Raw genomic sequence first — 27,182 nt, forward strand, 5'->3', positions numbered from 1 at the left:
TTTCACTAAGACAGCTTAAAATTCGAGCTTTAATTGAAATGGAAAGAAACATTCCAAAAGGATATATTTTTTATAGCTCTGAGTTACCCAATTTCATTTTCCTTGGATGTTACTGCAAACATGAACATTGAATCACAGCATCGAATAGGAGGGAACTCCAAGAAAGGATATAACCATTCCCTAGCAGAGGGGATTAGACTAGAGGCTGGTGTAGGCCACTGTCCAAATGTGTGATGCCCTGGCGTGTCAGCTCACAGGATGTGAGCACATCCTTTAAACACCTGAAGCAGCTCTGAGGACTGACTACATCAACAATTTCTGGCAAGTGTCTCCTCTGCCAGCAATAAATCCCAGCTCAATCCATGTCTGAAATGATAACATTAGAGGGCATGTCTTTAAGAGCATTAAGTCAGCTTAAATTACTTGAGCAAAATTTTAAATACATAATAGAAATCTAAAAAGAAGCAACAAAAAAAAAATTGAGAGAGAACACCACTGCAAGAGTAATGCCAAGTTGTTACTTTTTTTTTTTTAAACAGATCTGTACAGCAACATAGCAAAGGATGCAGCGATCACAATTCCAACCAGACAGCAACCTAAGGGGACACTAATCCTCGTACAGCAGAGCTGAAACACTCCCAACATTCAGATGCTCCAAATAATTTGGCTACCCTAATGAACTCCAGATCAGTTCTACCTAATAGGACATTTTGGTGTGAAAAAGTTTCTGTAAAGTTCCCTTTGTTTCCAGTGTTTTTCTTGTACAAAATATTACAATGATTTTTTTTAATATATATTTACAGACTTGCACGGCTAGAAAAATATAAACTACAATTGGGCTTGGCAAGCAGTTTCTTTTCTTTAAATACATGACATTTCAGAGCAAAAATTGTAGTGGTAACATCCTGCACTCCAAGCCCCTGCAGGGAGAGCAGATCAAGCCTAAAATCCATGATTGCAGTGAGACACGAGAACGCAACTCTTCCACCTCCCGGCACAAGGAAGACACAAGATGGATGCTGTTTGTGCAGGTTACTGGCACAATACAGAAAAATCCATAACTGAACATTAAATTCCTTAATAACATTCATTAATTTCATAGGCAGGGCCTGTTAAAAAGAGGACAACCGATGTAACTTTTGGGAAAAGCAGACACTGAGTTTGTGGGGCGCGACACAGCCGGAACCAAAGCATGGTTACCATTTCGGGGGCCTTTGCCTTGAGCCACCCCCAAGGCTTTTAGATTTTTTCCATTTAAATTTTGAGCAGAGGCCAGGGAGGATTTTTTGCTTTAAAGCTACAGTATCTGTCATTATGGCTTTGAACACCCCCTTTCAGGAGATGAGGTATCTGTTCTAGTGAAATGGTAACAGTTGAGCAAAAGGTGTTTCAATGGACCACAGAACTCCGAAGGCAGGCGTGAACGGCTCTCCTCCAGGGAAGTTGCCAAACCGAATTGTAACAGTGCAAAACAAGATTTTGTCTTCTGTTTTTTCTCTGCAGAAAGAGTTGTCAAGGCATCTAGGACATTGCTAGTAGTCGAGCCACCGAGCAAACCCTCTTTCCACTAGAGTCCTGTTTATTGACACCACCTAAAGGGAAAAAACCCAAAGAGCAGGTAAGTGAACACAAGCCACAGCAACAAACGTGTTCTGCAAGTTCCTAATCAACAATAAAAGGTTTATGATTAAGGAGTTTTCAGCATGTACATCAATATACCCACCTCATCTCCCATCAAGCTCCACAGCTGTATCAGTGGCAGCCCTGTGACACTGTCATAATTTGTGACCTGGAAACACAGAAAAACATGAGTGTGCAGCAATTCTGGTCTCAATTCACTTGCATGGACAGCTACAGCCACTACCAGAAGCACTTCAGAAGAGGTGAGCGCTTCTGGACTGTGAGCAGGTGCTGCCTGCAGAAGTCTGTGGGACATCACCAATGTCCCAGTGTTGCCTCTGGCCAGCTGGAGCCAGATCCCACATGCCCGTGGTGCAAAACCAGTGAGGCCTGGCAAAGCAGTGCAGATCCAGGGGACCTCGGATCTGCTGGACACCAGGCCCTGTTGTGCTCTGTAAATCCATCCACGTTCCCTTCCTCCTGCCTGCATCAGAAACAAGAGGGAATACTCCTCCCTTCCCAGCCCCAGGACTTCCCAGGAGCCAGGCTGGCAGCCTGGCTTTGGGTTTTATGTAACAGAGTGCAGGGCAGAGGACACCAGCACTGCCACCAGCAACAAGACTTCTCTAGACATGTGCTGTACCTGTGCTACAAGGACAGCACCTCTGGTCATCTCACTGACAGCAGAATCAGCTTCAGGGGAAAAGTGATCCTCATCTGTGGGCAAAGGAGAGCAGAGAAAACAAATTAGGTCTTTCATGGACTTTAAAGGCCAGAAAGGACTACTGAGCTAATATTCTCTGTCCTCCTACATACACTGGGCCTGAGAACCCTCACAGCCAGCTGATCCCATCCCTAGAGCTGTTGGTTCTGCAGGGAAAGGATGAAGAGCTTCCAACAGCAGCCAGCCATAATTGTGTGGACACAAGCAGCTGATCATTCAGGAGCCTTTAAAGACAGCGAAGTACAATCCTGCAGCACCTTGGAGCTGCCATTGGTGTTTTGATCCTCAATAAACTAAGCTCACGTCCCTCAGGGTTATGCTGACCCTGCACAGAGGGCACTTCTGGTACTGGGAAGCCAAAGTGTCTGTACCACAGGTGCCCAGCACCCGAGCCAAAGACAAAAACCAGCAAACTGAAGTGTTTCTAGGCAGTGACTGACATTCTCCCAGTGCTTGCAGGCCTGGCGTTTCAACACAGAACTTTACAAATCCATCATTTCAGGAGGAAATTGTCAGGTATTCGTCTGCAGATTAAAAACTGAATTTGCATTTACAACAGCTCTATGACAGAAGAATTAGAGCAGCTACAGCTACTGCACCTACACCCTGACAGTCCTGCCAACTTGCTGCTTAGGACAGTAATTCATTCTCTCCTCCAAGCAGTAAAAAGCCTGGACATTCATCATCTTTCCCCTGGATTCTGACAGGTTATGCCATGCTAGCACATTTAGAAGAATACAATACAATTTTTCCAATCCTTCCTCTTGTCACATCAGAGGCTGCACTGGCAATAGGTGGTAGAAGGTTTAGACAGAATCATGGCTTGGACACATCTGGCATCCATGGAAACCTGCAGGAGAAGGGCCAACAGTACATCAAGAGCTCCGTTACCTGGAAGCGGCACCACATTGTCAAGTAAAACTTCTGCTCCTTGGAAAGGTAGTGTTAAAAAATCAGACCTTAAAGAAAAGAGGATCAGAGTAAGAACAGGGCTTTAAATCACTCCTACATTCTTCAATGTGACATTGATTAATCAAATTGCTCTTACAGGAATTCAGTTTTAAATTAATGACAGTCAAACAAAAAAAAAATAAAAATCAGACAATTCTCCCAGCAAGCTAAGAACAGCAATAAATTGTCTGATTAACATGCCAAGCTGGATCAGGCTCTAAGCAAAACCCAACTCCATCAAGGAGGCTGTGCTGCCTGTCTCCCAGCTCTGGGGCACAATCAAATATTTAATGGGCTTTTGTAAGAAGCCCCTGATCCACTGTCCCAGACAGTGGGACCAGAGAATCGAGAATTGGGAGCTTATTTCTGGCTCATCAATCACTTTGAGGCCTCCTGAAGGCATCCTTTTCCTCAGCTCTCACACTGAAGCACCATTTCCTCTCCCCTCTCTTCAAAAAAGCCTTGCAGGAGCTGGCTGTGCTCCCAAGAAGACACACTCATTGCTGAGCTGAACCTTTCCACCATTTCCCACTTCAGCTGTGGAAAAACCTTTAAGAATTCAAACTGTATAGACTCCTCTAATTAGGATTTGAGGCATTCATGGCCTCAGGCCATGGGAAAGGATCTACAGACCTGATTTGCCTGAGTGTGTCAACCTTCACTTTATCATATCCTCCATAGTCCACGTATTTGAGCTCCACTTCATCGGTCTCTTCGAAGTAGCTGATGACTTGAGCCCGGAGCCATGCTCCATCCAGGCCTGGAGCTGCACAGATAATACCAACTGCAAAACACCAGAGCGCAGAGAAGAAAGGCTCAGGGTAAGTGGATTTCCAAAAAATCAGCGCTTCAGGCATGAGCAGTGCTGCTCATGAGCAGAACTGCATGAGCAGTTATCTATGGAGAGCCAACAGCATTTCTTAGGCTGCTTCCATCTTTCTCCAACACCCCCCACAGCCCCAGCACAGCAGGCCTGCAGCTGCTACACAGGACTGGTGGGTTTTACTCTCAGCTTTGTCTGCCACAACCAAGCTGCCCTGCCCAGGTACCCAGTTCCCTTCCAGCTTTTGGGCAGTAACAGCAAAGTTTGTCTCCACAAAGGAAGACACAACCCCTTTCCACATGATGCACCCCTCACTTCACACCAGATGCAGACACGGTGACAGACACAGTGACACTATGAAGGTGTGGGAGCAGCTCCACACTTTGTCAGCAGAAATACCCCAGATGCCAGGTTGATTGGAAATAAGCTGAGACAGGCTTGATCTCACTCTGAATTTCAACATGCAGCTACGTGGCTCGGGAGATACTCCAGGGACGAGCAGGGTAAGAGAGAGCAGAGCAACATCTGTACTCTGGCAGCAGCTTAAAGATGAGATGATACGTGAGCTATCACATCCTCATCCACTGGGAGCTTCCCACGCCTGACTCGGGGACAACAGGTTTGCACAGAAGCCCAGAACTTTCTCAACAGAACAATGTGTGAGCATCTATGACTTGCCTTCTACTGGAGTGGGCAGGGTTGGAATTTCGGGCTGAGAGTAGCAGGCGAACATCTGCTGGTCGAGGCTGCGCAGCACGTGGAACGTGGGGTGCGTGTGCTGCTGCAGGAACATGTGCCCTGCATCCACCTGGTGTGCCACCACCACCTCCACAGTGACTCCATCAGGGAGGAACAGCTGCCACGGGGAGGAAAAAACTGTCACGAATGTTCCTGGCAATGCAAGCTCCAGCCCCAGCACTGCCAGAGCCAGGACTCACCCAGGCAGACACGAGCAGGGAGTGAAGCGGCAGCGGCATCGGCGGAGGGAGGGTGTAGATGTTGGTGAGACACAGCTCTTTGAACTTCTTGCCAATCAGGCTCAGAACCTTCTCTACTTGATGTGAGGTCCCTGGAAGACAAAAATCCTATGAGAAGTCTGTAGCATGGGCATGCTGAGGATATCTCTAGTCCTGTCACTTGAAGAAATACAACTGCCAAGATTGTCCTGCTCTACCTCAACAGTGTAAGTTTTAACAGGTTGCCCAGAGGTGTTTTGAAAAGCACTGGTCTCAGAAGCCACTAAATCAAGTAAGTTCCTTGCTCATGTAATTAAGCCCCCGCAACGTACACATTAGACCATGAATAGACACACACTCCACTCACCTTCGATATGACAGACCTGGGAGTCACGGAAGTAAGGTAGTGTTGAGACATAAATTTTGGCACCAGACGCTTGCCTCAGGTAGCTCATAAACCTCCCCTGTTTGCCAATCAAGCGGCCAACTAATTCCTTCAGGAAAGGGACAAGAAAGCAACAGTCAGGAGAAACGCAGATCAAACATCCCTGTTCTCTGTGGTTTACATCACCCACATTCTCAGTGCCTCTATCACAGGCAGGATAAATACAAGGCAGTGCTGGACCAGTGCAGAGTTCAGCTGGAGAGGGATGAGTCCAGACCAGTAAGCACAGCTCATTTTGATAACTCCCTGCTCTTAATACCTGTGTGCCCCCAAAGCCTCCTGGATGCTACCAAAGGATTGACTCCCAGACTGGATGGAAGATAATGGGGAATAACAAGTTCAACAAGCACCATTCCCCCAGGTGCAGCCCTGGAGTGCTGCTTGTGCACAGTTGTACACTGGCTCTTCATTCCTGTGAGTCCTAATGGGAGCAGAATGTTCCAGTCCTCCTGGACTTGCTGCTGATCTCCCTGGAATGGCACAGAGCCAGCACCAGACCAGGAGGTGGCTGTGTAGGGCAGGGCAGGATGGTGAGCAGGCCAGCAGCTGGTTACCTTTGGGACCTCGATTTCCCAGATAACGAAGTCTGGCTTGCTGGATCCTCCTTCCAGCTTCGCGTTCTGGCGAGCCACTGTCTTCCTCATGGCACTGCCACTGTCCACAAAATCCACACTATTTACATCTGAACCTACAAGACAGGCACAAGCATTCAGACAGGAGAAGGGCTGCAGAGTGACACCAGTGCCAGGTATGCCCACTATGAGGCACAGAAGGGGGTTGCCTTTTGCCCAAATTTGCCCTGTATTTGAAGAAATAAGGTGCAAGGGCTGAAGTGTATTTTGGTCCCAAGCCATCAGCTTAAACCAGGAACATTTCTGCTTGGGAAAGGGACAAACTCCAGCAGCTTCCCCCTGACCAGATCTCAGCTACAGCCAATGTCACATGAGCTTGGTCCTTCCTCCCCATTAACAAGCAGAAGCATGAAGATCCTCACTTGCTTGCAAGTATTCAGACCATCCAGGGAAAGACCAAAGAGAAAAATGAACCCAACAGCTGCTTCACATTTGGCACATCTTAATTGGTAACACAGTGCAGAGGCTGAGAAAGACCAAGGGTGCAGCTGTTGGCAGTGGCTTTGTAGGCAAAGGGAAGATTTAAGACTCACAGCCTGGACGTGAATGTCAGCTGGGTGACCTGAGTTGTCCAACACTGCCACCATATCAGCTTTTACCTGTATTCCCTTCTCCCCACCCTCAGTGTCTCAGTGCCACCAGGCTCCACAACTCATTTCTGGACCTTCCTGTCACACCAGAATTCACAAGAAGGCAATACCACTCTCTTTCTGGGGTTACTCTCACTAGTGAAAACATTCTGTGGGTTCAATCCTTCATTGCTGGCAAATTCAAACCCCACGACTTGCAACAAGAAGCGTTCCAACTGCTTTGTAGCAATTACAAGAGACATCCCCTGTCATTAAGGGCTGTTAGCACCACAGGGTCCTACAAAGGATTTTAACATCCATCCCCAAGGTCACACCGGCTAACGTTTGCTCAGACAGCTTTGCATGTATTGTGCCAGGCACACATCATCCAACATCTACAAGGGAAAAGCAACACCGACAGATGGGGGAATCCATGAACATTGCTCCCTGTTGGGATTTCTTGGCATGCACCTGCCCCTCTGAACAAAAAGGCTTCAGGGTAATTGCTGTACAACCAGCTGATTTTATCATAATTCATCAGAGCTCTGCTCTGGCTCCTCCAGCAGCACCTCAGAACCTGCCTCACCTGTCATCAGCAGCCCATAATCAGAGGTAAGCACCCAGGGCTACCCAGAGGTCACCAGAAACCACTGGTATGAGGTCTCACACCTGCAAGGTGCTCTCTCCCCAGCAATGCTCGGTTTTTTGCAGCAGGATTTTTCAGTTCCTTACCTTCTGAGTGATCTCCATCCGTCCCTGGCGCACTGCTGCACTCCTGACTCAGGTCTGGCCCATCCTCTTTCAGAATCCCATTGCTGTAGGGCACTGTGCTGCCCTTGGGCAGCCCTGGAGCAGAGGGGGGCTCCCTTGGTACCAAGCTCTGCTCAGCAGATGTTTCTGGGGCTGAGGATGTGCTCAGTGAGTCCGAGTGCTGGTCTGATGTGACAGACAGCACTGTGCTCTGTAGGGGCTCCTCTACACTCGTCCCACCTCCGGGTGTGTGTGTGCCATACCCAGAGTCCTCCATGGTCAAAGGTGACTCTTCCAGAGAGTTCTCCACATGAGTCCGATCAACTCCTTGGGACTCCCCACACACCCAGCTCTTCACCTGACAGTCCTCTGTGTTTCCCTGAACAGGGCTGGCCCAACAGCCATGTGATGAACAATCCGTTGCACCCTGGCCCTGCTCCTCTGCACTGCTCCCCGCAGCCACGCTTGCATCGGCTGCCGTGGCTCCTTCCACAAGCTCCTGACCAGAGGCAGCAACACTCTCCATCCCCAGAGGAGCCTCAGCTTGGCTGGCAGTGGCCTGGCAGAGCCAAGGAGATGCACTGCCTACAGAACCTGACAGCACTTCCTCAGTTGCTGCCAAAATGACCTTGGAAATTATCTGTATTGCTACTTGCTCAATTTTCTCAACTTCCTTGTCCAAACTCACTTCAATCTTTTCTCTTTCCAACTCATCTCCTTTTGTCTGTGTGTCCTTCTGACACACTGGTATAGTACCAGTGATTGACTTGGACATCTCCTCTTCCCTGGACTGCTTTGGACAGGCAGACTCTGAACTCACTGGTAACGCACTCACTGCAGAATCCTTGTGACCTGATACAACTTCAGCTTCACTGAGAAAGGCTTGTGGGGCATTGGCTTCTTTCTCCAATCCCAAGGAACAGGCTGTCACAGAGCCACTATCTGACTGCACAATTCCTGACATCTGCTTTTCCTTAGGGGGCTTAAACGAAGACTCATCTGACTGCTCTGTGTTGTAGATGTCCTCCCTGGCTCCCAAAGACTCCTGTGTCAGGAGTGGCTGCTGGCCTTGGTTTGCCCCCAAGCCCTGTCCCAGTGTGTGGCTCAGCACCGCGTTCTGGTCACACTCCGTGCTCTCAGCGAGCAGAGGGAGTGAAGCACAAGCACGGACACCGCTTCCCCCTCGAGATCCTATTGATTCCAGCTGTTCACTGTCGTCCTCACGGGTGCCAGGCCCAGCTGTTGTTGCAGACAGGTCTGGGAGGTCCCGTGAGAGATCCGGCCCCTCGTGAGCTGGGTGCAGGAGAGAGGGCGTCATTGGTCCTGCGGACAGCAGGGAGGTCGGGGCTGGCTTCTCCAGGCACACCTCTTCCAACAAAGGAGGCAGTCTTCGAGGAACACATGCTTCTGGTTTGGGACATGAATCACTCTCTGACACTTCTTCCCGCTTCTCCCTTTCAATAGCTATTGCTTGTTTGTTGCGATAGCCTGAGTGTTTTTTTCTCCAGGAATAGATCCACCAGCAGCCAAGAAGTGCCAGCACTCCAGGAATGGCATACGGGACGAAATTGCGGAAGCGTAAAGCCATCTTACAGAGCTTCAGCAGTTACACCTAGGAGAAACAGAAATCACGTTAAAATAGCCACAGGGAAGGTGACAGGAAGGCTTAGGTCCTGTAAGTGCCTTGAGGTATTGCAATTAGCATGGTCAAGCTCGTTTTCCAGCTGCTCTAGAAATTCACATCTCTGCTCAGCCAGCACGCCACAGAACAAGATCCTTATCCGAGACTAGGGATATCTGGACATGTCTCATCATTATACTCAATGATTTCACCCTTCCTCATCGCTGCACTTAATTTCCCCTTGCTTCCTCTGCCTCACAGCTCTGCAGGTCAGTCCTGCCCCCGGGACAGCCTCCAGCACAGCAGGTTCCTCCAGCACCGGGCTGGGCTCACAGCCCAGCTGGACCACAGCACTCCGTGGCACAGGCCTGGCACATGGCAGGGCTCCTCAGCTCTCCCCTGGAATGTTAACACCCTGAGGGCTCTGGAGTCTGACAACACACACTTCTATAAAGCCTTAGGAATGCAGTTCCAAAGTTTATTCTACATCCAAATCCACTGACAGCTGCCACTCCTGACTCAAAAGCTCTCCCTTTTCCTCTGCAAGACCTAGCCCTCTTTCCCACCTGGACACCCAGTCATGCTCCTTCACTGGCCAGCCTCACCTGGGTCACATGAGGCAGGGCTGCCATGCCTTTCCTTTTCCTTAAGGAAGGTCTGCAACAGGAATGCAAAGCTAAACTGTTACCACCTCCCAAACAGCCTTGCTGCAAAGCACTTACAGTTTATATTCTCACTGCACAGGAATTAAAGCAAAACACCACGTGTCTGAGGGTGCTTACACAGACAGGCTTTAATCCAAACAGCCCTCAAGACTTTTGCCAGCAAGCGACAAAAATAAAGATTGTTTTCAGGAGATAGCAAAGTCTTAGAAATGGGAGCCACCCACTGGGAAAGAGCATTATCAGGTTCCTCTTTAGAAGCATAATATTTCTATAACAAGAGAGGACAATCAAGGCAGTTGGCCCCAAGCTCAGTGTGTCTCAACCAAAAAACCCCTTCTGTTATCAGAACTAACACCCCAACCACAGCTCCCTGTGCAACACTCCTTCAGGCCACAATCTCCACAAGGAGCTGATGACACTCTCTAGCTGAGGGACAAAACCATGCCTCCCTCAGGCTCAAACCCAGTGTCAGAGCCTCAGATAATTTCATATTCACCCCAGATTTCTCATCTCCTCCAGCCACACTCTCTGTTCCAAAGGAGCATCCACACAACTTCACTCATACTAGCTCAGACCCTGCCTTGCTTCCTGCAGGTCCCAGATTCTGAAGCACACAAATGAATGAACGAATAGCAAAAGTGGGAACTAGAAAATTGCTTGTTCAATCCCAAATGAAAGGTCAGCTGCAGACACAATTTAAGTTTGGTAATATTCCCAGTCCATCATAAATAAAGCATGTATGTTCTGCACAGGAGACTTGTGTGTTCATCAGACATTTGTATCTGATTAAATAAACTAAATAACTAAGAAGTAACTAAATCCCAGTTACTCCCAGCTGGCTGTATGCAGTCAGTAAGCAGGGCTCACTGCTGAGGGTGAATCCTCTGGTAATGGCAATGGATCTGGGATCCTGGAATTAAAAAACCAACAAACCTATGAAATACCGTGGCTGTTCTGTGTTTGGAAGCTGGCAAACAGAAAGGGTAAAGCCTGTCACAAGACAAAAGGTCCCCCTTTATACTGCCCAGCACAATGGCACATTGTGAGCTGTGAGTGCTCATCTGCTGCGTGCCCAAGTTGTTGTAATTAACGCAGAACTGCCCTACAAGCTGTCTCTCAGGCATACTACAAACCCAAATTAAAGTAGCTCACACAAGTCCATTCCCAGCAAGCATTCCCAATTAAACAGACAGCCCTATTATTATCTGATTTCCTACTAAGTTGCACCAACTGTCCACACCATAGTCCCACACAGCTCTGCAGCACAGGGAGACAGTTGCAGGATGCCCCAGAGGGACAAGACTGTCCTAAAGTCTGGCAGACAAAACAGTTCTGTGAGTCATTCTGAACATTATCATCATTTAGGATAAAGATCTTCACTCCTCTGTGATACCTGGATGAGTGGGGACTGCTGGATTAGCTGACAGCTCCTTGCAACATTCATTTGATTTCATGAGCATCATCACTACCAGGATCACGTTAAATGGGAATTCCACATCCTCCTTTCAGTCAGAGCAGACTGAAAGGCAGTGGCTCTGCACGAGATGCCAGCAGACATCCCAGAGTGCTGGGTTGGCTGGGGAACAGCCCAACACCAACAAACATCTCCTTACACAGACCTGCCAGGAAGGCTCTGTCAGCCAGATCTTGCTGTGCTGGTCACAACCCGGCTGCGTGCGATGCCTGAGGTCAACAGATCAAACCTGCCCATCCCAAGGGCTGTGACACTGCTCCTCCTCCGCTTCCCCCCCAGGAGAACTCCAAAAGCCCACAGCCACTTCCCAACCTGCCCCAGAGCAACCAAGCCACCTCCTCCCTACTGCTGATCTGACAGCCAGCTCAGGACTGCAGTGGCAACGAGATCACTTTTAACACGTTGGAGGAAGAAAGCCTGGGATTTTCCTGCCAGCAGCAGGACAGAAAATGGCAAACTGTCAAATCACATGCCCTCAAGCACTGCCAAGCGGGAGGGAGCCTGGCCCAGCAGGCCCCGTGCTCTCTGGGCAGGAGGAGCCAGCTGGGAAATGCAGCAGCTCCAGAGGCTTTGGGCAGGAGAGGAGCAGCCTGCAGGAGCAAGAACCCCCAGAAAATGCTGGATCTCCAGCACCATTCCCAAGAGGCAGGGCCCCAACAGTCCTGCACCAAAAATAGTGTGGAGCTCACGCAGTGTATGCACCCACCCCAGCACCAGCCACTTCCACTTCCCTCTGGCACGCCGGGAATCCAGCCTAAATGTCACACCTTGTATCATGGGGTTGGAGAGCTGCTGCTAGGGCATGAGACTTCTCCAACCCGCTAAATAAACCCCACAGCATGTCAGGATGGGATCAAGGCACCAAGGGGAGAGTAGGGGTCAGCTCTCCAAGTCTGCGTCCTGACTTGATTCATGGAAAACTGCTGGTGAAGAGCAAGGAGATGAAGACAAGAAAGAACGCACATATTACCTACCTGAGAAAAAAGCCAAGGGCAGCCAATTCACTCTACTAATTTACATTAGGGTCCCAGAGCAGTTCTAAGCCACCTTGTTTCCTGGCCAGGACACAGAGCCCTCAGCACTCACAGCCTTATAAGGTCAGAAATGTTTGCAGCACGAGGTTCCCAGGGACGCCAGATAATTCATTCTCCAGGTCCAAGATGAGTTCAGCAAGCACTTGCTCAGAATTTCAGGGTTTTCTACACACAAGGAGGTCTGTTCTGAAGCCGAGCTGCTTTGAATCTCCACCAGGAGAGAGGCCAGGATGACTCCCAAGTGACTGAACCCCCATGCTCTGCAGGGACGTACCCTCCGCTTCCCTCTGCCCCTGCACTTGAGAGGTTTCCAAACTCTGAAAGCTGAAGAAATCAAGGCTGGAATTAAAGCCCGTCCTAAAGGATCACAGAGCAAATTGGAAATGCAGCTTCAACAGCAAGGCCAGGATGCCTTCAGATAAACCCTGTAGTTAGTGAAGCAGCACTTGGGAAATAAATACTATCTGGGTGAAAGAGAACTGGACAGGCTGGCATGGTTCAAACTAAATGGGACCACGTGGGCTCTTAAATTTTTCCATGCTAAAAATAACTGGTAGCACATGCTCTGCCTTATAGGAGGCATAAGAACAGGAGTTAACAAAAACTTAAGGAACTGGAGGCCCTACTGTTAAGATTAAAGTAAGAAAAATTGCTGCACTGAAACAGACGTAAGGACTTACATAATCCATCCTTGGCATGAGGCATGTTTTCATCGAAAGCTGAACTGGCACGTGGCACTGCTTTATCTAACTGCAGCTTCTTTGTGCTTCATACAAGATGAAAGAGGCATAACATCCCCAGCAAAGGGACCTCCTGCCAGGTCCTGCTGCAGCACGTGCTCCCAGCTGTCCCAGCTGCAGCACACAAGGGGTTTTCTCCCATGCAGGTCAGCAGCAGCCCTGGAGGGAAGGCACAGCAGCCTGCCAGCCCTTGCATCACACTCTCTGGATCACCAGGGTGTCACTTGGCCACCAGATTCCACAACCTCCCCAGTCCTCTCCCCGGCCAGCCTGGAGCACCCCCATCAAACCCAACACCACCCAGAGCCAGCAGCTCAGACTGTATGACTCAGGTACTACAAACACCCAGACACAGGTAGGAGCCAGGCCAGCAAGATCTCCAGCTGGGTGGCACTTACTTTAAAAGAAGCCAACAGGGAAGTCTCCCTGCACTTAGCTAATTAAAGGCAAGTGCTCTGCAGCAATTTCTGCTTCAAACAGTAGCACTGAAAGACTAGAACAGCAAGAGATACCCCTTAAGCAACACCACCTTTTCACAGCCCAATGAACGTGGGCTATGAGCCCAAGAAACAGGCTCCTCTCTGAATGAAAACCACCAATGAAGCCACTCCACAACCTTAGAATATTTAAGAACCAGCAGTCTCCTATTTGCAAAAGGATAAATTGTGACTTAAAAGGCTGAGAAAGCTGGTTGATGTAGAATTAAATTAGTGCTCTGGAACAAGGAACACCACTAACACCAGGCTGTCTTTTATCTCTGAGATAAAAACTGCTTTCAGTGTAATCAGCATCAGTGCTGCTCCTACAAGAGCTCAGTCCCCCCTCACAGCTGGAGCTGCCACACTGATTGTTGGTTCTGTGTGCTTTCTCCCACTCAGCAGCCCAAGCCTGGCCAGCACAGCTCCCGCAGCAGCCTTTGGACCAGTGCAGGACTCGGAACAATTCCTATTTATTTCCACACTTAGAGCTTTACAATAAAAGCATCAGCTTGGCCAACCTGAAGGTTTTTTTTAATAGATGTTTTGGAAATCATCAAGAAGCTCACAAGGACACAAACACTGACCCCCAGCAACCCTCAGCACTGCTCTCATGGACTCAGGCAGGGCCTTGAGTGCTCTTGCTCTGCAGGAAAGTAAAGTTTGTAATTAACATTAACCCTATCAGGTTGTTGAGCTCTGTACTGCTCTTGATATCTTATTACTTCCCGCTCCAGTTGTTTCATTATTTATAGTTTTCTCACCTAAGTTAGTGTCTCCCTGTGAATACTCTACTGGAGAGGGAGGCAAGAGAGCTTTTTCTCCACTTTCCCAGAAAAGTCTTTCAGATACTTGAGCAAACTTCAAAAACTGCTTCTGCACCACTTTGCCTGTACCCCCACTGTACAGGCAAAGCAGCTGTTATTACCTTTATAACCTATCAATACATTACAAAAATCATGATTTGGGAAAAGTTTTATCATCTTTTCATTCTTTCTGCATTTTCACTCAGGCTAGAGAATAGAACAAATTATTTTCCAGAATTTCAGAATAAATACATTCAATACTCAGCCTTTTGTGTATCCTTCTACATAATGCAACCCTTGCCATGGGTAACACCGTGTAGTGGCCACTACATGTACAGCTTATAAGTGAAAATTTAAAAGCAGCCACTAGAGTCAGATGCCTGGCATCTGTATCAATTTCCACAAAGCAGAGACTAAACTAACGAAGGGCTTCCAATATACTCTGCACAGGAGACAAAAAACAAGCTTGAATTTTCAAGGAGACAGAGCAGGAAGGTTTACAGCAAACACACTGATAGGGCAGCTAGAGCCAGGAGCAGCAAAGACCAAACAGCTCCCCAGGTATCTGGGGAGCAGCAGCAGCTCTGCTCACGGGATGTTTGCTGGGCACAGCCACAAGACCTTGACAAACAGCTTCCCAAAACAAGAGCTGGACTAGGCTTAGGCAAAAAAGCAAAAAGCACTGGAGTCTGATTGGAAGCCTTGTGGCCAAGGATTGGCTTGGGGAGAAATTGCAGAAGCACTCAGAGAGGGAGGACAGTAAACATCAGTGAGGAGGCTGCCCTGTATTCACCTGTGCTGGGAGGGAACAGCAAAGGCTTCACTGAGAGCCACTCATGGTGAATGAGCAGGAAGACACTTGTGTGCATGAACAAGGGCTATGAGGAGTGGCACAGCACACTCCAGCCTGACCAGAGAGATCACATCACTGTGCTCCACACCACCCCAGCACCCCTGAGCCCTGCCCAAATCACTCGAGGGGCAGCTCACACCCAGCAGAACTCGGGCTACTCTCCTCAGCTTTTCTTAAAAGGCAAAGTCAGGACACAGATCAAGTGTCCTTCCTACAGCCACGTGGAGCTGGAGGAAACACAAGGAATGAAACAGGTATTCCACCTAGAGAGATGGGAGCCCACCCTCCACTTGAAATACTAAAGGGAAGGGATGCGCTAATTTTCCCTGCACCCCTGAACACCAAGGAATTCTTCCCAACCCTACATTTGAACAAGAAACCAAATACAAGCCCAAGTTCATAACAAAAGAGGCTCCTCTATAAGGAATAGGAAAGCACAGGGTGAGAGCCCTGAGATTCATGGGATATACATTGCAATCCTTGTCCCAGACAAAGTTTCCAATTCCCAGGTTCATTCCCAAGCAAAGCTAAGGCCTCTGATACCAGAGGCACATGAAAATTATGAACTTCTGCCAGAAACTGCTGCTATTTATACCCAGAGTCAAAAACCAGCCACAGCACATGGCAAGTTTCTCATCCTCAGTGCCAGGTGGCAGCAGAGGTCAAAGGCAATCCCAACGAGGACAGGTCTGCAGCAGTGATTTGTATGCTCAAGAACGACTTTAAATGATCTTTTATAAAATATTCATCTCTGCTAACAGTAATGTACAGGACCCAAAAATCCAGTCAGCTTCCAGCCAACAAATTCCACTTAGTGGACAATAAAAAAACATACAGTAAACCAGATAGACTATTTGAAAAAGCAGTTTGGGACATGCAATATCTCCTCTTCTAGCAATCCCCATGAGAAGCAAATGCAACAGCTTCAATTTCCAGGAAATATTAAACACCTGCTGAATAAAACAGCTTTTTCTGAATGTCTGAGCATGGCTGCCTGAAGTTAATCATCACGTCATGAAATCTAACCAGCCATTTGCATTAAGAGCTCCACAGAAGCACTGCAGTTAGAAATCAAGATTTTAAAAAGGCATTAGATCAGAAACATGAAACAATTATAAGTAATTAATGCTGAAATTAATGCTTTTTATTAGCTCTAGATGTTGCTAGGGGCAACTGGGATACCAGCCCTGATCCTATTACAGGCTCCCTGGACACTAGAAATAACTTAAATCATTTTTTCACATCAGTTAAGTGCACACGAACGATGAGAGGCACAGATAAGTGGGCTATGTTGCTTTAAAAGCATTATGCTCTTCAGATAACTGCTCCTGCAGAAGTGCACTTGCTCTCCAATCCCCCTGCAGCCAGCCTGCAATGTTTTCAAAGAGAAGAGAGTCTCAGCCATCACAAATCAAACTGCTGCTGGCTCTGAGAGCTTTGGCTGCACTCCTGCAGCAAACTCCTGTCACAGTTAACTCCATAGGGAATCTGCACCTCTGGGAACAGACAAACCGTGGTGGATCCGAGCTGCAGGTCCTGTCACCTCACACCCTGGGCACTGAGGGCATTCCTGTTCCCTCAGTTCAGACATTGTGGAGTGCCTCGGTTAAAGCCAAGGCTTTCTAGGCAGTTCAGAATTTTCAGTATCAGTATCTCAAAGCATCTCCAGCATTCTTTAAGAAGGAATTTGGTTCCTAGGATGGGTTTCTAAACCAAGGGTGAATAAGGAGAGCACTCCCAAGTACAAAACAGCTACTAACACACTTAACAACTGAGTTCCTGCACTGCCATTCACACAGACCCTGCAGCCCCAAGATATCATTAGTTTCATGACTGAGAGCAAACAGCCTGATGTAGAAGACACTGCTACAATTGTGGTGAGAGACTGACCTGCAAAAACCCCATGAGAGCTTTTAAAAGTCCTTCAAGAGCTCAATGAAACACTTAAGCAGAAGCTGAGGGACTGTCAGGTGAGCAAGACCAGGACAGGAATCTATGCATGAATGGATTCCAGTGGATTCTATCCTACTTTAAGCACTGCTCAAGCTCTACAGGCTTCTCTCTGGAAGAAGAATTGTCACTTCTTGAGACTTGTCATTTCCTCCAATGCATTTGCACTGTGCAGCACGAGCAAGAACACCAGGGGATTGAGAATGAGACACACAGAGTAAGGCTGTGCTGCCTTTTTCCAGAGTCACAGGGCCATAGGCATCACTAGAAGACAGGTACAGCAGGTCAGCAGGTCACTGCATAGTCCTTCACCCCTTACACAAGCATCTCATTAAAGAACGAGGAGGTTAAATGACCTGAACTGGGTCACACAGTGATGCCAGCAGAGGAGCAAGCTCTGTTCAGCTGCTCTGCCAGCTCTGGCCCAAGCGCTCCCGAGGAGAGGTCCGGTCCCGAGGAGCTGCGCTGCACTCCCACACTCCACGTGTTGCCCGGCTGTGCTCAGTAGATCATTCACAGCCACAAAGCCAATGGCACACAGCAAAGTGACACCAGCGCTGCACCTTCCCCAGCAACAGCCGCTTCCTCCCACCTGAGACAAAGTCCACGGGCCCGATAACGCTCGGCAGGTGCAGCACAAGCCCGGCAACATAGGAAGGCCCGATTTCTGCCATCCCACAGCCCCTGACTTTTCCCAACAGATGGGAAAAGATGCAGCCTAATGCAGCTTTTGGTGCTGTTTCCTGCTATTATGGATAACATCCATGAAGAGGATGCCCTTGTTGAGATGCTTGTCCATTCTGTGGCCATTGCCTCATGGAATTACTGGACTGTAGTAAAGAATTCGGCCAGGCACGGATCAAGTTGTCCATTTCTGGAACAGGAGTAATTTAGATCTCCCTTGCTTCAATCATGGGGAAGAAGAGGGAGCAAACAACAAGGATTCTCACAGAGAAGCAAGGCTACAACATCACTTCCTCAATAGCAATATAATTGAATTCCTTTGCTCCCGCCTGTATTCCATGCTGGCTTACAAACAAAAGGAGTCACTACAGCACATTAAAAGTTTTGCTAATAACAGTTTTACGGCCATTACCATAACACAGGCGAGGCTCGCCAGACCAGACACAGAGCAGACAGCACAAGGTGCCTTCATCGTCACTGCGGGTCTGCACCGCCCGTGCCATCTCCCGCCCTCACGTCAGGCAGCCACGGCCGCAGCACTCTCCTTAGAACGGGCGAACCGACCCGGCCGGGAAACCGCGAGCAGAACACGCAACTGCACCGCAGGGCCCAGCGCGGCCGCTCACCGCCCACCGCCCCGCATGCCGACCCGCACGGCCCCCGCCCGCCGGGCGCTGCGGCACGGCCGGCCCCGGCCGCGGCCCCGCGGTCACGGCGGGGCCCGAGCGCTGACCTTGGGCCGCGGGAGCGCTCCCGCCACGGCCCGCGCGGGGGCCGGGGGAGGCACGGCCGGGAGCGCGGCGGCGGAGCACCCTCAGCTCGCCCCGCAGCGCCGCCGCTGACAGCCACGGCCGCGGGCCCCACCACTCCGCCAGCGGGCGGGCAGCGGCCCAGGGCAGTACTCACAGATGTTCCGGCGCGGCAGCGGAGCCCGGAGCGGTACCGGGCCCGGTCCGGAGCGGTACCGGTGCCGCCCCACGTGCCCCGGCCGGGCCGCCCGGCTCGGACATGCAGCGACACGGCCCCGCCCCACCCCGCCCCTCTCGCGAGAGCCCCGCGTCCCGCGAGAGCCCTGCGCGCGCGCAGCCCCGCCCCGCGCCCTGAGGGAGCGGAGCCGCCAAAGCCCCGGTATCGTTCCCGCGGCCCGGGGAGCGCCCCGGCCGGTGTCGTTCCCGCGGCTAAGGCCGGGGAAAGTCCAGACGCGCCGCCTCTCTCCCCCCCTCTCTCTCGGGTGCAGACGGGTGCAGACAGGCCCTGTGGGGCCTCCGAGGCCCAGCCCGGCTCTCATCCCTGGCCTCTCCCGGCCGCTGCCCCGGTGGGGTTTGTTTCCCACAGCCCCGCCAGTCCCCGTAGCTCCGCTGCCTGTCTGGCCCGGGCTTTCTGCCGCGTGGCCCGGTCGAGCCTTGGGCACTTCCACAAATCGCTGAGGATGGCTCCTGTCGCTGCTGCGGCACCCTCCGCCTGCCCGGCTCTGCTGGGACCATCGAGCTCGGCCCCGGAGCCAAAGCACTTCATTGCCTGCTAACACAGCCAGACACGCAAACAGGTGATTCTGAGCTTTAGATACAGTTCTACACAAACGTTTGGCTGGTGGTGACACATTAGTGAGCAAATATTAGCCAGAAGCTAGGAGCAATGGATTGGAACAGCAAGGCTGAACTAGAATGAGAAATGCAAATCTGTGTTCAGCAAGGGTATTGCTCAGCTGCTGCAGCACCAAACTGGAATTAACCAAGACTTTCCATGTTATTGTGTAAGACTTGTGACATGTCCCTGCCATGGCTTTTGGCATCCTTGCAGAAGATCCAGTGTGTAAATGATTTCTCTGCCCAAGGAAGCTCTGAGGTTCTGGGGGGATGCACAGTAGGGAAGCATGGCTGGTTAGTGCTGGCCCTACCATGCTCTGTGGGCTGTGTGACAGCAGATTCCAGGACAGCTCTGGGCATGGCATTCGGAGGAGGCTGGGAAATTTTTGATGCTCTTCCAACGCAGTTGGGAATTTCCAGAGGAGGCTGGTGAGAAAGGGAAAGGTCCTAGGGTGTGGCAGGAGCAGCCCAAGCAGCAACCAGAAGGGAAGAGTCTGTGGTGACCTTTGTGGGGCATCACTGGGAATTCTGTGTTACTGTGATAGCCAGAGGGTTTTGGCATCCACCCTGGCTCTGTGTGGGAAGAGTTGTTTGGGAGTGGTGTGTCCTCTCCAAGTAATCCAGCAGGGTTGTGTGTATATGCAGTGGCAGGTGCCAGGTGTGGATGCTGCTCCTTCCCATGCAGCCAGGCAGGTCAGAGGGCACAGGATGCTGTGCTGCTTCAGGGCTTCTGAGGAGACTGCTCTGCGTTTGTTACTGGACCTGTCTTTGTGGGGACAGGTGACTCAGGATTTCCCAGTGGAACAACTTCAGCTGCTTTTTCTTCTTTTGGAACTTTAGCAGCAAAGTCAGAGGGAAGCAATAGGCCAGGGAGAGGTGGTTCATGCTTTGGGGCAGGAACAGGGAGCAGCTGAGCTAGAGTGACAAACCAGAGCAGTTCCTGGGGGTATCCAATGGCTGCAGCAGTGCAGGAAAGTACTTCAAGCCTCCTTCCAGCTTGAAAGCCTGAGCTTCCTGTTTGTCTGCAGTCACCCCCAATCAGCCTCCTCCCTTTGCAGTACCCTGGGCTCATCCTGCAGAGCCACTGTTGTTCCCAGAGCTCAACTGGCTGTGCCAGGTAATGCTGCACAAACCTGCCAGGCACAGGGGGAGTTCAATGCTGTGCTGACCAGGCTGGCTGAAGTCAAACCTGCCTGTTTATTGACACGTGCCTGCAGCAGGCAGTTGGTATGTGAGAGTGTAAATGAGTAACTTGGAGAAATCACAGTCATGAGCAGGATTGTCCTTCCTAAATCACTGATTTGTGTATTTTTCTGTGAAAAGTTCCTGATTCGCCTCTTTTTGTTTAGAGCAGTTGGGAATTAATACTAAATACCCACTTAAAAACTACAGATTGTGCCGCACATGAAGTGGAAAAATCCATCGGAGTTGAGACTTTGCCCTTTTGATGTCCCTAATCTGAGATCTCAGAAGTTTGTCTGTTAAGAATTCCCAGCCGACAGCCACTCTTGGCTGTTAAGTGTTGGGCAATGCCAGCGTTTACAGTGCCTGGTGGTCAAACGTTCAGGCATTTGTCAAGGTCACAACCACAGCCTGTGTCAGACACATGTGGGGACCAGAACTGCTGATACCTGTTGTGGACCCGGCCATTTCATTCCTCCATGTCCTCACAGCCCGAAGAGGAAGAGGAGGAGGGGGGCATGAGCAGCTCCTCAGCGTTTGCACTGTGCCTTGCTGCACAGCCAGCTCTCCTGGGCAGACCTTGCTCTCCCAGTACCTAACTGGGGGTGGAAGTAGCAGAACAGATATTTCCAGTTTGTCTGAAAGACAGTATGCTATGAGAAAAAAAATACAATTTAATAGTTCAGGGGGATTTTCTTGAGCATATAGTTACTCCTTGCTATTTATAGCACTGTCATTTAAATATCCCAAAAGATCCTGCCTTCTGAGGTTTTTTTTCATTATTCCTTTGAAGAACAAGCCCACACTTATTTGAACAAGTCACATCATGGCATTTGTTTTTGTACCCTTTCCACCCACACAAGCCTGTGAGTGATTTTCATTTGAGAGCTTATTAACCAGAGGAGCAGCTAACTGAAGAGCCCCTGTTGAAACGCACAAAGGTTTCACAGTTGAAACTTGTAACTCTGTAGTGGGAAGGGCATTTCAGTGCTCTGAGGGACGCAGCACAGCCCAGCTGCAGGAGGTTGGCTTTGGCAGTCAGTTCTGTGACACAGGCAGCTCATCCAGCACCTTGGAGCTGAGTTCAGGTGTATTGTCCCCTGTCCTTAGAGGGGGCTGAGGGGAGGATGGACATGTAAAACACACTGGGTAATGGTGTAACTGAGCAAGCAGAATCCAACCCTATGAGAGGACCTCGGGGAACAGATACCACCCTTCTCACCTGGGACAGTGCTGGGGCACCTTCACCAACAGCTCTGCTGGACCTCAACCATAAACAACTTTCTTTCTTTTCCTCCTTGTGAAGTTTTTAGCTCCAGAACAGAATTAATTTCCCAAGTTCAAGTAAGTTCTGCATTTTTACTTTTTTATTTTCCTTTGTAAAGTATTTCAGCATCAGCTGGGCAGGGATTTTGAAGCTATTTCCTTAGAGAGATTGCCTGCTCCAACAGTGCAATTTTCCCCTAAATACAGCTCTTCCAACTGCATACATAACTAAAATAAAACTCTCCTTTCATTTCCTCCCTGTGGCTATAGTGTATTTGTGATCTCAAGTAGCAGGGAGGCTCCACTGTCCAAAAAAGGAACTTTAGAAATGTTTTTGACAGCAGTGATTGAACAGGTGCTGCTCAGGAGCTGGCTCCTGCCTAGCTCTCCCTCCAGGTCCAACTCAGAACTAAGGAACATTTCCTCTAAAGTAAAGAAAATTAAATTTAACAGTTCACACACTGCTGCTCTTCCACTTGTGCAGCCCCAGCTGGCACCAGGAGCATGACAGGAATCACCTGTCCAGGTGTCTGCAGGTCTGTCTGCTCACCATGCAGGAACAATAAGATGTCTAAGAAGAAGTCAATGCAGTCACACTTTAATGTGTCTTTACATCCTTTTACGATTCACAAAGCCAGAATATAAGTACTTATACAATTTTAATGGGAAAGTAATGTATTCCCCTAAAAGAAAAATAGATGTGATTAATCATTTGTCAGAGAAGTTGCCTGACAGCTGAAACCTTAAGCTTCTAGGCAAAAAAAAACTCAAACAGACAAATTATACTGAATTGTTCTTTAAAGACCAAGCAGCTGTTTTATTACAATATTAAATTTACATTTTAAAAAGAAATATTTTGATTTATTATTCAGTTATAGTAATCTTATTGAAGTGACATGAAATTCATGACAATGGGCTTTCTTTTTCCTCAGTCACTGCAGGCAATCTCAGATCTGTACAGGATCCCACACCCAGAGCAGCACCAGTCTGGGAAGACAAACCCCAGACACTGGACTTTAACTGGAATCTCAATTTTCCCCAGAAAAAGTGGGGGGGCTGGGCTCTGGAACTGGGCTGGATCCCTTGGTTCAGCCCCAAAGAACCTACCCAGACTTGTCCCAACAGAGAGAGGACATCAGTGTCCACCACCTTCACCCCGCAGCCCCTGGGAATGACCTTCGAACAACTGGGAGCAGGTTGAATTTACATTTTACTTCAAAAAAAGGGGGGATGTACATACATGAGGGAAGAATGGGGTGAACAATAATTATCTGAAACCAGGTTTCCACCATTGTGACCCACAGCTCCCAGTGGTGCCGGGACCAGCGGGCTCTCCAGCTCACAGCCTCGGTCCAACAGCACAGCCGGGACTGCGACCACGGAAAACCCTTGGGAAGCCGAGGCTGGATGGAAGCAGTGAGATCATACACAAGGTGAGTGTGTTGGACACAGCTTCTGGTTTAAATGACGAACGCACCAGCAGGAGGGAGGAGGAGTAGTTAACAGTTACTAACACTAGAATAATCAATTTGTATGTTATACATATACAGCAACTAACTGCTTTACAAAAAAAGCAAAATAATACAATATATTGTCACATGTATTTACAGTGTAGTAAATATACTTTTCTGTCAAATTTTACACAAAAACTATTTACAGGTGAATATACTGCATAAAAAAAAAGGTGGGACCAACACTCTGAGTGACTGTCTGTGGTTTGTTGCATAACAATAGGACGTGCTTTGTGACTTCGGAAAAAATTAACCTTAGAATGAAACAGAAAAAGCCCTAAAACCTACAACCCAGGTCAGAGCCAGCCCTGGCACGTGCCGGGGGCTCAGCCCATGAGACTCAGTGAAATGTTCCCTGTCCTGGGAAACCTCATGCACGGTAAAGCAGAAACATCAGCATCATTACAGGTAGGTTATGCACTATTCAAATACTACTGAGTTATCTTTAAGTCAGGGAAAATACAAACACAAACGAAATGTTAATTGTCTTTACAGTACTGAGCTGTGGTCAGTGCGGGGCAGGGAACGGGCTCTGAGCCAGGGGGGGTCACACACGCTCCCCGGGAGTTACATGGTCCACGTGTTCCAATTGGATTTTTCTGAACTTGAAGTGTTCATGTCAGAGCACAGGGACTCTGGGGCTGCAGCTCCAGCCCTGCAGCACAGCCTGGAGCAGCAGCACTGCCAGTGGCCCGCAGGTTGCCCGGAGCACAGTGGCACTGGGGACCCCAGGGTGGGACTCCTGCGTGTCAGGTCAGGGCTTACACCCACACTGTCACCACCCACCTGCTGGTCACCAGAGAACAGAGCAGCAGGTAGAGAAAGGATGGAGCAGCCCAGGATGGGAGCAGAGCTCCCCAGGGATGGAGTGGGATGGAGAGTGCTCAAACAGGGGAAGAAAAAAGGAAGGAGGATGTGAGAAAGAAAAAGAGGCAAATCCCAGCAGCGGCTGCTGGAGGATATGGGAGAGCAACGCAGTGACAGTAAGGCACTCAACAACTAATTACTGATGGGAGTTTAATCATTACACAAAGGCCATGATTCCCTGGGAGACAAGCACAAGCTTCCCAAGCACCAGTACTAGGAGACAATGTTCCTGTTGATCCCAAATTAAATCATGGCCAGCAGCAGTCCTTGCACCCCAATTCACCCATTACCTGACACAGGTGTCTGATACCTCTGCTCTGCCAGAGACCAGGCCCTCTTGCTGAACCTCCCATACAGGGAAAACTCCAACCAACTCCCTCCTTCTCAGAAAGAGGAAACTCAGTTTTGTTCGCTGACTTTATGAAGAGACCAGTTTTTTCAGCTGAGACTGAGAGCCTGGAATAGTTCTCATAGGAAAGGTGACTTCCATCCCTGTCCCCTCTGTTCCCACATCTCTGTGCTGCAGAGAACACAGCAGTTCTGATGGAGGGACACTTCTGACATGGACGATGCAGAACAGTGAAGGGCTTGCTCTCTGCCCAAACAAAATCAGTCAGGCAGTTCCTCTGGAATTACTGTTGCTGTTTGCAGGAGACCTGCTCATATGAGAAACAACTGAGAACAGCACACCACCTTTACATGAGATTCTTGTTTTCCTCCTACATACAGATCCTCAGGCTCCTACAATTCCTTGTTCTCAGCAAAACGAGAAGGGCTGGAACCAGCTCAACTGGGCATAACCTAGTGCAAACGCCAGTGACAGCGGGGGTGGCTCCACACAATCTGAGCTGTGGGATGACAATGGTTTCCAACCTGGGGACCCCAAACCCAAGGCTTGAGCCCCTGCTCTGTCCCTGAGCCCAGCTCAGCCTCACAGCCCTGCTTAGAGAGCCCACTCTGTCACCACTGACCACGTTCCTGCCCTGGCGCCTGCACCACCCAAATGAGGGGATTTGGTTAATTGCACCAGCTCATCTTTCTAGCCTGTTTATTCCATGACTGCTAATTCTAAGTTTTCCTCTTGTTTTGGCAAACTATTTGCATATGAAGTTTGTGTTCATAGTTTTTTCCAGGACTGTAAACAAATTAAAGAAATTGGTATTTTATGAATCAATACAATAAAGGTATTTTTATTTACATAAATGTTACATTGTTACTGTGTGGATACATGGGAATTATGTGCTATAGCAATAAATTGGAATCCTTAATTGTACCATTCTCTAATAATTTAGCTGTGGAGTTTGATTTACTGAAAGCCACTAACGATTGCACTGGAGGACTGGCTTTTACCTAATGGATATACTTTTTTTTTCCTTTAAAGCCACTGAAGGATTGTTAATTCCTACCACTGCAGAGGGATCTGAAACTGGGAAGTGGATCTGTTTCTGGGCAGGAGCTGTGTGAGCCTCCAGGGACACAGCCCCTGCCTGAACTCCAGTTCACCCCAATTCGGACATCCCGCGCGTGCCCGTGGGCCACTGGCACCCACAGCAGGACCAGCTCCAGGACCTGCGGGGCGGCACCGGGACCCACGGTGGCAATGGGACCCACGGTGGCAATGGGACCCACGGCAGCTCCGGGACCCATGGCAGCTCCGGCGCTGACTCCTCCCTCACCAGCTCAGTGGTGGGTGTCCGTCCCCAGCCGGTGCCTGACTGCCACCCGCAGCCCGACAGTGGCAGCAGCCTCAGGTTTGTGTAACCCCCTTTGAGGGGACTGCGCCACTGCCAGACGTTCCTGGGACTGGGCACAGTGTCAGTTAATTTAAATGCATGTACCTTGAGCTGACGTGGCTGTTTCTGTCCCTGCTGGGGCAGCACAGGGGCAGCTTTGCCACACACTATCCCCCAGAGCCAGGAATGAACCCATCCCATTTTCCCTCCATTCCCCACTGGACATTCTGCCAGGAGCTCTCAAAGGTGTGCACTGTTGGGAAGGGCAGAACTAAAGGAGGTGCTACAATGACAGCCCGAGGGTCAGTTCCCAGGGATTCTCCCCTGTAAAACTTCCTCGGGGCAGGTAAAGTACAGAAAAAAAAAAAAAAAAAAAAGCTTTGGGAAAAAAGCCAGTTTGTCCAGTCTGGTCCATGTACAGTCCAAGTGTATGAAGCTTGGTCTGGGGAACGAGGGACTCCTGCAGCCTCCTTTTTCTCTCCCCTTTATTGCTAATTACCTGAAATTTAACCTAATCCACCACTTCTGTTAAGCTCCTTGTACTGCAGCTATCATGAACTTCTCAGTGTGGTTAAAAAAAAAGTACACAGCTAAAATCTTTTAAGTTTGGATTAAAACCAGGGTTAGAGAAACTTCCCCAGCTCAGGAAGCCACTACTACCTTGAGGCGTGCAAACAGGGTTAAGGATCAACACTTCCCTTAGCAGGAACACCTGAGGCCAGAGCAGACACGGCAAGGCTGGGAAATGGCTTTGGATTCGAACAAGACGCGGCTCTGCAGAACTACAGAACTCCAACCTCCCCGGGCACACACGTGGCTCTGGGCGCCGGCCTAAGCCGAGCACGGGGGAATGACGGCGTTAACTCAGGCAGTGGGTCAGGAGTTGATCATCTGGCGACACGGCTGACGGGACGGGAACTGTACAGATCAAGTGCAGCATCACACCCGGTGGAGGGCCCTTCGCGAGGGGCCACGCGTGTCAGGTCCAAAAATAAAAAATAAAATTCAAAAGCGACAATCACACGATCTTTTTGATGCTGTGACGCTTGAAGCTGCCAGCGCTTCGCTGCTTCTGTACTTGGCTGGCGGAGCCGTGGCGCATCCTCCCGCTGTTGGCGTGGCCAGCGGTGGGCGAGAGCTCCACGTTCTCCTTGTCGATCCCTGCGGAGACACAAGCGCCGCGCTGAGCCCGCTGCCCCCGGACCGGCCCAGCCGCGGGCATCCTGGAGGGGCGGGTCCACCTGAAGGCCCGACCCCGCCGAGC

General features: G+C 49.7%; 2 protein-coding genes and 1 long non-coding RNA gene across 11 annotated transcripts in view; 1 reads left to right on the plus strand and 2 right to left on the minus strand.

The window, feature by feature from the left end:
- AKAP1 (A-kinase anchoring protein 1) lies at positions 1–18,851 on the minus strand. Of its 7 annotated transcripts, none has more exons than XM_023939404.2 (12): positions 12,945–14,633; positions 12,205–12,588; positions 7,453–9,082; positions 6,074–6,207; positions 5,442–5,568; positions 5,057–5,187; positions 4,797–4,974; positions 3,929–4,079; positions 3,236–3,303; positions 2,264–2,337; positions 1,724–1,789; positions 1–1,592 (listed from the first exon to the last, which is right to left on the minus strand). In XM_023939404.2, exons 3-12 carry the CDS (start codon positions 9,056–9,058, stop codon positions 1,533–1,535), a joined length of 2,595 nt encoding a protein of 864 aa, XP_023795172.2. In that variant the 5' UTR covers positions 9,059–9,082; positions 12,205–12,588; positions 12,945–14,633; the 3' UTR covers positions 1–1,532. The 7 variants fall into 7 exon arrangements, with proteins under 7 accessions (XP_023795172.2, XP_086715472.1, XP_086715469.1 ...); XM_086859346.1 differs by lacking the exon at positions 12,205–12,588 and having other exon boundaries at positions 12,945–13,163; positions 13,403–13,742; XM_086859343.1 differs by lacking the exons at positions 12,205–12,588; positions 12,945–14,633 and adding an exon at positions 18,680–18,851.
- On the plus strand, positions 18,843–26,339 carry LOC147649649 (uncharacterized). Of its 2 annotated transcripts, none has more exons than XR_015278477.1 (6): positions 18,843–19,319; positions 21,848–21,885; positions 22,740–23,003; positions 23,112–23,240; positions 23,467–23,726; positions 25,567–26,339. It is a non-coding gene; the product is annotated as an uncharacterized LOC147649649 (long non-coding RNA). The 2 variants fall into 2 exon arrangements; XR_015278478.1 differs by having other exon boundaries at positions 18,856–19,319; positions 22,933–23,003; positions 25,567–25,962.
- The window catches only part of NF1 (neurofibromin 1), a 72,644-nt gene continuing 68,049 nt past the window's right edge, over positions 22,588–27,182 (minus strand). For both annotated transcript variants that reach the window (XM_086859341.1, XM_086859338.1), the window contains one exon: positions 22,588–27,079. In XM_086859341.1, coding sequence (XP_086715467.1) covers positions 26,937–27,079 — 143 coding nt within the window. In that variant the 3' untranslated portion in view covers positions 22,588–26,936. The remainder of the gene's footprint in view (positions 27,080–27,182) is intronic.

The sequence above is a fragment of the Cyanistes caeruleus genome, chromosome 21, assembly GCF_971803275.1.
Source record: "Cyanistes caeruleus chromosome 21, bCyaCae1.hap1.1, whole genome shotgun sequence".
In the NCBI taxonomy this organism is placed as follows: Eukaryota; Metazoa; Chordata; class Aves; order Passeriformes; family Paridae; genus Cyanistes; species Cyanistes caeruleus.

What these genes read in the sequence shown, in the direction of transcription:
- AKAP1 (XM_086859343.1), bottom strand. Translation starts at nt 9,058, where the DNA reads ATGGCTTTACGCTTCCGCAATTTCGTCCCGTATGCCATTCCTGGAGTG. An exon ending in CCCTGCTCGTGTCTGCCTGG is followed by an intron (nt 4,975 to 5,056) that starts GTGAGTCCTGGC and finishes TCCCCGTGGCAG; the next exon opens with CTGTTCCTCCCTGATGGAGT. An exon ending in CCTGCCCACTCCAGTAGAAG is followed by an intron (nt 4,080 to 4,796) that starts GCAAGTCATAGA and finishes GGTGTTTTGCAG; the next exon opens with TTGGTATTATCTGTGCAGCT.